This window comes from Haliaeetus leucocephalus, unplaced genomic scaffold, assembly GCF_000737465.1.
Source record: "Haliaeetus leucocephalus isolate CR32 unplaced genomic scaffold, Haliaeetus_leucocephalus-4.0 Scaffold306, whole genome shotgun sequence".
Lineage (NCBI taxonomy): Eukaryota > Metazoa > Chordata > Aves > Accipitriformes > Accipitridae > Haliaeetus > Haliaeetus leucocephalus.
Window position 1 is genome coordinate 6128233 of NW_010972742.1, and position 10206 is coordinate 6138438.

At 63.1% G+C, this 10206-nt stretch overlaps 2 protein-coding genes across 2 annotated transcripts; one reads left to right on the forward strand and one right to left on the reverse strand.

The window, feature by feature from the left end:
* Positions 1–1397: 1397 nt before the first annotated feature.
* CERCAM (cerebral endothelial cell adhesion molecule) lies at positions 1398–5099 on the forward strand. The gene is made up of 11 exons (XM_010571128.1): positions 1398–1501; positions 1709–1826; positions 1906–2040; positions 2133–2337; positions 2413–2532; positions 2684–2760; positions 2944–3050; positions 3163–3295; positions 3473–3600; positions 3679–3882; positions 4865–5099. The coding sequence occupies exons 1-11, from the start codon at positions 1428–1430 to the stop codon at positions 5097–5099; spliced, it is 1536 nt and encodes a 511-aa protein (XP_010569430.1). The 5' UTR covers positions 1398–1427.
* A 3027-nt stretch (positions 5100–8126) lies between these two features.
* On the reverse strand, positions 8127–10059 carry PTRH1 (peptidyl-tRNA hydrolase 1 homolog (S. cerevisiae)). The gene is made up of 5 exons (XM_010571129.1): positions 10054–10059; positions 9706–9925; positions 9443–9542; positions 8752–8797; positions 8127–8318 (listed from the first exon to the last, which is right to left on the reverse strand). The coding sequence occupies exons 1-5, from the start codon at positions 10057–10059 to the stop codon at positions 8127–8129; spliced, it is 564 nt and encodes a 187-aa protein (XP_010569431.1).
* Positions 10060–10206: the final 147 nt, after the last annotated feature.

Here is a 10206-nt window from a genome sequence, read left to right on the forward strand (position 1 = left end):
GACTGGGGACTCAGGGTGATATTGGAGTAACGGGGGCTTGGGTGCAGGGAACAGAGGTCTGGGGGAATGGGCACCCGGGGGGGAATGGGCACCCTGGGGGGACGGGGACCCTGTGGAGGAACAGGGACTCTGGTGGTAGCAGCCCTCGCCAGCCCCAAAGGGTGAGGGGTGGCTCTGTCCTGAGTGTGGGACCCAGCAGGGACCCAGGAGGGGCTGGGTGCTGCCCCACAGTGACGGGGCAGGACCCCCACCTTTCCCCTCCCGAAGTCGTGGGGCTGGCGAGGGAGTTGAGCCCTGGGCTCGGGTGGGGGATTCTGCATCATCAGGGACAGACGCTGCCTTCCCCCTCCCTGCAGGGCTTGTCCCCAGCCCCCCCTTCCCCAAAAACACCCCCCAAACTCCCTTTTACCATGCTGGTGGGGGTCGCTGGTAGAGGAGCCCCCCGTCCCTCCTCTTCCTCGCTCCTCCGCTGCCGCCATCTCTCGCCTGAGCTTGTCGGAAACTTTTCAGCAGCTGCTTTTGCAGGGGGCCGAGGCAGGGGCTGGTGGGGGGGTCCGGGCGGGGGGGGCTGGGCTGGGCTGGGGGGCAGCTGCCAACAGTGGGGGAGCAGGGGGGGTTCCTTGCCTTTGCCTGCCGCAGCCCCCGGGAGCCCCTGGCTGCAGAGCCCCGCGGGGTGTTTCAAGAAGAGCTGCCCATGGAGCTGGGAGCTGGGGGGGCACAGGTCCTGTCTTGTCTCCTACATCCCAGAAGTTCCCCATGACACCAGTGCCTGGGGTGCTCTTTGTCAGGTCGAGGGTGCTGGGGAGTGTGGGGACTTGCGGGTTGCCCCAGTGCAACATGGGGCTCAGCCCCGTCTGTGCTGGGGTCCCCCGGCGACAGTGAATATCATCGCGAGGCAGGGTGGGAGAATTGGGGATGGCGGCTGTGCACGGCAAGGGAAGGTTTGGGGAGGGGGATTTTTGCTGCCTGTAGGGGCCTTTCCTCTGGCTGCTGGAGCTGGGGGGGCGCAGCGGGGTGCACAAGGGTGCTGTGGGATGCAGCAGGATGCATGGGTGGGGGGACGAAGCCGCTGTGCTCCCATGCTGTTCATAGTGGGCAGCCACAGGGCTGGGATGGGGAGATCACGGCCAGGGCTGCCGCCAGGCTGCAGGGACTGGGGGTGAGAGCCATGGGACAGCCCGGCCGGCGGTGGCACCGGGAAGGAAATTACCCGTTTGCGTTCCCCCTCCTGCCAGCGCAGCCTCGGTTCCTTAAAATTACACGTTGCGTTCCCAAGGGAGTCTGTCGCTGGCTCAGCCTCTGGGCCCCAGGAGCATTTCTAGCGCAGGGAGGGGGCCCTGGTTGTCCCTTTGTGGGGGGATCCCCAGAGACTGACGTCCCCTCACCCCAGGTGCGCGACGGACCACAACTCGGACAACACAACAGCGATGCTGCAGGAGTGGCTGGGGGCGGTGGGGAAGGACTATCACTCGGTGGTCTGGAAGGCACAAGAGGAGCCCAGGTGAGGCCGGGGAAGTGCCGGGGGGGGGCAGGTGCGGGCTGTGAGGGGCTCCCAGAGCAGCACCCCACTCCCCAGCCAGGGACACTGCCAGGAGGAGCCGGCGGTGAGGCAGAGCTGGGCTGACTCAGCTGGCTGGCAGAAGCGGCATGCACCGAGTTTGTGCGTTCCCAGCGAGCAGGGTTAACCCCTGCCTCCCCCCCGGCCTAGCTCCTACCCTGACGAGCTTGGGCCCAAGCACTGGAGCGATAAACGCTACGAAAACCTGATGAGGCTGAAGCAGGAGGCTCTCACCTACGCCCGGGAGCAGCACGCAGACTATATCCTGGTAAGGGACATGGGGCACCAGTGGGGGGGGGGCTGAGGCAGGCGTCCCCGTGCCTCCAGGACCTTTATTGTCCCCCCAGTTTGTGGACACCGACAGCATCCTGACCAACAACCAGACCCTCAAGTTTCTCATGGCGCAGAACAAGTCGGTGGTGGCCCCCATGTTGGACTCGCAGACCTTCTACTCCAACTTCTGGTGTGGCATCACGCCCCAGGTATGTCCCCAGAAAGCCCCAGGGAAGGGATACCCCCCCGCCCAGGGCAGAAGAGCCCCCCACCATGGAGGCATCATGCTGGTGTGTCGCAGGGGTACTACCGCCGGACGGCCGATTACTTCCCCACCAAGAACCGGCAGCAGGTGGGCTGTTTCTCCGTCCCCATGGTCTACGCCACCTTCCTGATCGACCTGCGGAAAGAGGAGACGTCGCGGTTGGCTTTCTACCCGCCCCATCCCAACTACACCTGGGCCTTCGACGATATCATCGTCTTCGCCTACTCCTGCCAGGCAGCTGGTGAGGGTGGTGGGGGGCTGGGAGTGGTGGGGGGTTTGAGGGGGGGCTGCAGTGCTCACCCATCCCACCCGGCAGGCGCGGAGGTCCATGTGTGCAACCAGCAGCGCTTTGGCTACATCAATGTCCCTGTGAAGGCTCACCAGACGCTGGAGGATGAATGCGCCAACTTTGTGCATCTCACGCTGGAGGCCATGGGTGAGTGCCTGTGGGTGGCACGGTTCCGGAGGTGTCCCTTGCCCCAGGGGTGATGGGGACCTGGTGCTGGTCCCCGGGGCAGGGCTGTCAGCCCCGGTTCCTGGCCAGGGGGATCTGGGCTCCACTGAAGTGGTGTCCCCTCTCTCTGCAGTGGATGGGCCCCCCATGCAGCGCTCCAGGCATATTTCCCTCCTTCCCAAGCCACTCACGAAAATGGGCTTTGATGAAGTAAGTGCCCAGTCTAGCCCCTCCATGTCCCGCTGTCTGTCCCTCTGGCTGCATCCATCCATGGCAAAGCCTGCCACGGGGTTTGGCTGAGCGCCCTGTCCCCCATCCTGTGGTGGCCGGACAGGCTGTGTCCCCCTTCATGACAACATGCCCCATCGGTGGGGCTCTCCCCTTCCTCCCCAGATCTTCCTCATCAACCTGGTGCGGAGGCCGGACCGGCGCCAGCGGATGCTGGCGTCCCTGCAGGAGCTGGAGATTGCCCCACGGGTGGTGGATGCTGTGGATGGGAGGTGACCGCAGGGGGACGTGTCCCCACTCTGCCAGCCCCCTAGTGTCACCCTGGGGAGGGGATGGGGGGGTGGCTGGGGGGATGCCTCGCCGATGCAGCCCCTTGCCTTGCAGCACCCTCAACAGCAGCGACATCAAGGTGCTGGGGGTGGACCTGCTTCCCGGGTACTACGACCCCTTCTCCGGCCGCACGCTCACCAAAGGCGAGGTCGGCTGCTTCCTCAGCCACTACAACGTCTGGAAGGAGGTATGGGGCCGTGGGGGCCATGGGGTCCCTAAGGGCCACCAGCATGGGGCAGGGACTCCGTGAGCATCAGCAGGTCTCTGGAGGACCTGGGGAGAGGGGTGTCCTGCAGGGTGAGTGGACCCAGTATGGCCCAGCGCAGTGCTGGGATGGGTTTGTACCTCTGCCCCCTCCCCGCAGATCGTGTCCCGGGGGCTGGAGCGGTCAGTGGTCTTTGAGGACGATGTGCGTTTTGAGGCTGCCTTCCCGGCACGGCTGCATCGGCTGATGGAGGAGCTGGAGGGGGCACAACAGGACTGGGACCTCATGTAGGTGCTGGGGCCAGGGGGGATGCAGGGTGGGGGGTTCCTGGGGCTGGTTCTCACAGCTCGCGGGCTGCCCCACAGCTACCTGGGAAGGAAGCAGGTGAACGTGGAGGATGAGGCACCCGTGGAGGGTGTGCGAAACCTGGTGGTGGCTGGGTACTCGTACTGGACGCTGGCCTACGTCATCTCCCTCCGCGGGGCGCAGAAGCTGCTGGCTGCCGAGCCCCTCTCCAAAATGCTGCCAGTGGACGAGTTCCTGCCCATCATGTATGACAAGCACCCCAAGTAAGGAGCTGGGGGTGCAGGAGGGGCGCTGGCGGAGTGGCATGGCCATGCTGGCGAAGGAGCACGTGTTTCTTCTCTGCTGTCACCGTCGCACCCGTTTCCCTCCTCCCGGCATTACTCATGCTGGAGGAAAACATCTGTAGCATGAGCTCATTCCCCCCTGGCCAATGCCTGGCTGCTGGCCGCTGGAAAATGGCCCTCTGCCAGCGTGGGGTGGGGGGATGGCGATGGAGACGGAGCCGAGGCTCGATGCTGGCCCCGCACGGGGGCCTTGTCCCCGTGGCAAGGGGAGAGCAGCCCCCTGTACCCTGGCGCTGGGGTCTGTGTGGTCCCCCGCCCCTGGCTGTGGGTCTCAGCCCCATCTTGGGGCACCTCCATGCCCCTCTTCCTGGGCAGGAATCAGTGGCAAGGCTGTGTTTGGGGAGGGGGAGGCAATTTAGGGGGTGGGTGAGTGCTGGTGGCCGGGTGTCCCAGCAGAGAGGGGGGTGCGAAAGCCAGTGAGCAGGATGGTGAAACAGAGGGATTAGGCATGTAAAAGGGAGGCTGGATGTGGATGGAGGGGCGGATTAGTGCTCTGGATGTGAACCAGGAGCAGCTGGGAGTCCCATGCTCGCCGGGATAACGCACCAGACAGCCTTGGCCTGGGGCCAGCTGGGGCCGGGCTGGCAGGATGCTGTGCCGGAGACCCCCTCTGTGCCAGGGCTGGCCCTGTGCCACTAAGGCTGGTGGGGAGAGATGGGTCCCATCCCCTCCGTAGTCCCTTCGCAGTCTCTCCCCAGCCAGCCTCTGCAGGCAGCAGCAGCGCAGGGCAGCTCGGCTGCCTTCCCTGGATGCCCTCCCTGGTACCCCATGTCCCTCCCCATCACCTGCCCTGTGTGGTGCCTTCCCTGGGTGGTCAGTACAGTTTTCCCAGCCTTTTTCTCCACTGGGCCATGATCTGTAAGCCAAATTTCTCTTCTCGGGTACGCTTCACTTTCCCCAGCGAGGATTACAAGCAGCACTTTGCCCCCCGGGACCTGCTGGTGTTTTCTGCTCACCCCCTCCTGGTTTATCCCACCCACTACGCTGGGGACAGCAACTGGCTGAGCGACACCGAGACCTCCACCATCTGGGACGACGATGCCAAGAAGACCGACTGGGCTGGCTCACAGAAGACCCTGAGGGACTCACGGGGCGGTGCTGGCCACCTCCGCTCCACCGCCCGCGATGAGCTCTGATGGTGAGTGAGGCTGTGGGATGCAGGCGCGCGGTGCTGGGGTTGGGGGATAGAGTGGCTGGGAAGCATCTCCCTGCAAGGGCCATGTTCAGATGTGTCCTGGATGCCTAGTTTCTTTTTGCCATGTGGCAGCAGCTCTCCCCATCAGACTCAAAGCACTGGGAAACAGAGATGACACCTTCTCTTCCAGGCAGGGAAAGGGATGGGGACGCAGATGTCCCATGTGGGGCTGCACTGTGCTGGAGGGGACCAGGGAACCGGGTCCTGCTGCTCCCTGAGTCCAGCTGCTCCTCAGCCCCTCAAGCGAGGAAGGGACAACGCTCTTCGCCTCCTCCTGCAAAATTCACCCTAGTTTGGAAAGAGTTGGGGGCATCTCGCAGGGGAAAGTTTCACCCCGGCGCTGCTTGCTTTCCCCCAAAAGCAGGTCTCCCTGGGGCTGTCTCTCCGTGGGGCGGCCGTGCAGGCAGGCGAGCACCCGCAGTTGCTCAGCCCCAAGGCAGCACCGCCACGGTTAACGCCGGGTCAGACTTTCCCTGTCTGAGGTTGCTTGTGCTGGCAGCAGAGCCTCCCCAGGAGCAGCCAGACTGGGGGAGGCTGGAAAACAACCCTCCCACCGCCTCTACTGCAGGCGTGAATGTGTCAGGGCTGCTCCTGCCTTGACCGCTAACGTCTGCATCCTTGCCTCCTAGGGACAAGGGATTGTGACCCAGCTGGGAGCACCACAGGCTAGTGGCCTGATCCTGCCCGCTCCCACTTGAGAGATGCAGCTGCCCAGGACAGATCCCTGCAGGGTCCTTCCAATCTGCATGTGGCGAATCCACCCAAAGCAGGATTTGCCCCAGGGCTCCCGGAGAGCCCTTTCCCTGCCCAGGTGGAGGGACTGGGGGAGCACTGTGCTCCGTCTCTGCTGAGGACACGTCTCCAGGACTGCCCTGACTGATGCCAACTCTGCCGTCTCCCACCGGCTTGGACTTTGGGGAGTGTTTTTCAGGCCGGGGGCTGGCTCCTGGGGTGGCACACGTGGCCTCCTGCCACCGACTGGGCTTGTCCCTTGCCTGTGCCGTGTCTGGGCTGAAGCCCAGGGAGGATTAAAGCAGACTGTGTTTGAGCTGACGTGCTGGGTGCTGGCTCTGCCACGTGGCATTGCCCCTTGTAACGTCCGCAGGGCATACGCAGCCAGGGTCACCTCAGAGCTGTGGTGGCGAGGGTCTGGCCATTCCCCTGGCTGGGGACTGCTTTGGGAATAAAATCTGTAATGGGGAAAGGGAGGCGGGAAGGTAGGGTGGGAGAGGGAGACTGGAGCTCTCCCTTGGCCTCTGAGGGTGAAAAGGTGCGGGGCATTTCCATGGAGCTCAGCTCTTCCCTGGGAATGCTGATGGAAATTATTTCCCTCGTTGGCTCTAGGTTTGGCCTTGGGACTGAAAACCCGACACTAGCTTAAGCACCGCGATGTGCAGCCGAGTCCTGCTGGGCTTCGGCATCTGTCACCTTTGTGGCCAGCTCTGGAGGAAGGTGTTTGCTTTGCAAGAGCCTAGGTTTGTTTGGTGCTAAACCTCAGCTCCTCAGCAAGATGGTGTTTGGTTGAAAACTGAGGGTTTTCTGGCATGGAGTAATTTCCTTAAAAACACTGCAACTAGCCCTAGTCTGGGTGAGCTGGGGAGATGTGAGCTCCCTGCCAGGCCCCCAGAGCTGCCGCGTCCCTCCACCCCTGCCTGGCAGCTGGCTGCCCCTTTTGGCCCTGGAGCTGGCGTTAGCCCTGGGACAGTGGGTTGCTGCCTTCACCCAGGGTTTGGGGGGGGCTACAACCCTCTTCTCCCCACAGCTTGATGGAGCAGCGGGTGGAAAACTCGGTAGCTGAGACCCACAGCGGGATGTCTGAGACCACCAAACAAATGATCCAGGAGAGCATCATTTGGGGCAAGTTGAACAGCTACAGCAGGGACCTCCTGAAGGAAAACAACCAGCTCCAGGAGATCACACAGGACCTTAAGATCCGAGTGGATCTACTGGTGAACAGGGAGTAGGAGATGGCCAAGTGCATGGTCTGCAACTGCAAGGTCCCAGCCAGTACAGGCACAGGTGAGACAGCAGGGTGAAAAGGTGATGGCAAGTTGGGGACACCTTATCTTCCCTGCCTGTACCCTGGTTGCAGGTGGCCTCAATGCTACAGGAGGAGCTCGGGAGCTGGGGACAGAGTGGAGGAAGGTCTGGTGCCAGCTGGAGCGGAGGAAGGAAGCGGCAGCAGTGCTGCGGTACGCGTGACCCAGCAAGGGTCCCAGCGCTTGTTCCAGCGCCTGCTGGGACGTGGGCGAGGAGCTGCCTATGCTGGGGCTCTCGATGCAGCCTCACTCGCAGGGTACGCAGCTGGACAGGACATGCCGGCAGCGACAAGGGCTTTGGGAAACTGGTGGTGGTGGTGGTGAGACACCGGTTCTCGGGCTGCCCTCTCCACCATGAGACCTGTAACGGGTCTGCGAGCAGGAGCCAGAACTCCTCCAGCTGTCGCAAGCTCCAGGGTTTTGGCTTAAACCCCACCTAACTCAAAAACTATGAGGCCAGGCCTGAAACTTGCTGCAGCTCAGTGGGAGCAGCCCTTGTGTGCTGCAGAACTGCGAGATTCCAGGCAACTCGTGCTTGCCACGGTTTCTCAACAAAGCCGAAGTGGTTTTTGGACCCTGCGGAAGTTGCTTCCATTGCTCCCCCCATCCCACTGGAAGCTTCCCTCCAGCCTAGGCTGGTGGAACAGGGATGGGAACATGGATTTGAGCCGCAGACAGCCAGGGAATGCCCAAGTTCAGCAGGTGGCGCAGGGGAGATGGGCAGGAGCAGGGGTGAGGATTTATTTCATTTCTGTGCCAAACTGCTGTGTGAAGCGTCTGCAGGGCTTTGAGTGGGACATGAGCTGCCCGGATCTGTGTGGGGACAGACAGGGGCTGCCCGGCAGGGCCAGCTCTGCTCCGCACCATGGTCACCCCGGAGAGTCCACAGTGCCCTGTCCATCGGCCAGGCAGGTCCCTGGGTGTTTGCGTCAGCCCCTGTCCCCCGGCTCCCCCGCGGGCACTCTCCTGCGCAGGATGTGCTCCAGCAGGGATGTCGCTGCCTGGGGCAGGACCTGCTCCAGCCTCTCCTGCTCCCCAGCGCTGAACGGAGCCAGGACATAGCTGGACACTGTCACTTCGCCCTCTGGCCGCCCGATGCCGACCCTGAGCCGGGTCATCTCCTGGGGAGGAAGAAGGAGAGCTGGAGGAGCTTCACCTCAAGGGTCCATCTGAGACAGAGCTGGGGCAAGGGGACAGTGCTGCGAGTGGGGCTGGGCGGCGAGAGAGCAGCCCCTCATGTTTTCCAGGTGGTTTTGAGTGCTTGCTCCAAGAAACATGATTTTGGAAGAAGCTTTTGCTGGGCTGTGCTGAGATCCCAGGCTCCTGCCAGGCCTGGCAGAGCCGCTCGAGCTAATTGTTTCCATGTACTCCGTGGCGGCCAAACCGACATCAGCCCTCGGGGAAGCAGAGGGAAGGAGGGGAAGGAGAAAAGGGGGGAGAGGAAAGGGAGCAGGGGCTTGTCTGAGGGGAGTCAGAAGAATAGGAGTGGGGGGATGACAAGCCATGCATTGAGGTGGGGGCAGGATTGATCCCCTTCCACCAAGGCCCACTCACATTGGAGTGCAAAGCACTGATGCAGGATCGGACCCCGTTGTGTCCCCTTGGGAGAGAAGAAGAAAACCCACCATTAGTCTGTAATAGACACCCTCCCCGCCCCCTCACCCCTGGTATGGTCTGGTCCTGGGGTCTCTCACTGCAAGGACTTAGGGATGAGGTCCCAGCCAGTGGCTGCAGTCCCCATGCCCTGGCTCTGCAGGAACATCCAGCCCCTGGGGCTGAGAGCAGCTGGCTGCAGGGGTACAAGGGAAGGAGGGCTGGGACAGCACGTTCTGCGTGTCTCAGCTCTTGTTGCAGCTAGTGCATGTGTGACTGAGCACTGGGGCCTAGTACCATCCCTGCCCCATCCCGCAGTGCAAGATTTCCTAGGTTAAATGTCTCGAGGCTGACCCAGGATCTGGCACTGGGGCAGAGTGGACGCAGAGTACTATAAAAAGACCATGTGGTGCAGCCAATGAGCTGAATACAGCCCACAGCTGCTTCCAGGAGGCTCCCTGCCCTTCCCGCCAGGGCAGGAACTGGGAGGCTGCCCAAAGAGCCAGCTGTTGCCTCTGCAACTGGGATTGAGCCCAGGGCTGGAGCTGGGGCCGAAAACACTGCCAGGCTGGTGGGACAGGGCCAGGAACAGCCCACATGCCTGTAAGGGCATGGCTCACACAATCAGAGAGCTGCTGGGGCCACCCCATACCTCGCACTGCCTCCCAGCTTGATTGCCACCTTGCCCAGGTCCTTGTCCAGGTCATCGTGAACCAGGTATATGTCTTCTGGGCGGAAGTTGTAGATCTCAGCTTTGGAAACAGAAATACAACCCAAGAAATGAGCGGGAGACAGACACGCCAGGCCCTGATCCTGCAGAGCAGGGCTGTGGGGACTCATGCTGGGCAGGGGGACAGCAGGGCTGTCACAGGGCCTGGTGGCACAGCAAGCTTTGGGGATGACCAAGCTGCTCACCGGCACTGGTGACACTGAGCCCATTGAGGTTCATGAGCCTCCGTGGCTTGAGCAGCACCAGCTCCAGGCCACGGGTCGTGGCCAGAGCCACGTCAGCGCAGCACCGCCTGTCCACCTGCCAACCCTCGGCCACCGCCAGCTGCCGGGCCAGCCGGTCCACCACTGCCATGCCCACACTGTGCCGCGTCCCCCGCAGCCCATAGTTGCCCAGGCCGGCCACCTGCCCACGGGGTGTCAACAGGGCTCTGCCAGGCTGCCGTGAGCCCCTGGTCCCTCCACGGGCCTGATCCCTGTCCAGCACCCCTCAGCCCTGCTCCCCCTCAGCCTCCATCCCCTCAGACCCGATACCCCCATGCTCCCCCCAGCTGGCTGGGTCCCCTCAGACCTGGTCCCCTCAGCCCTGCTCTCCCCAGTGCTCCCCCTCACAGCCCCGGTCCCCTCAGCCCCGCTCCCCCCGGTGCTCCCCCTCGCAGCCCCGGTCCCCTCACCCCGGTGCTCCCA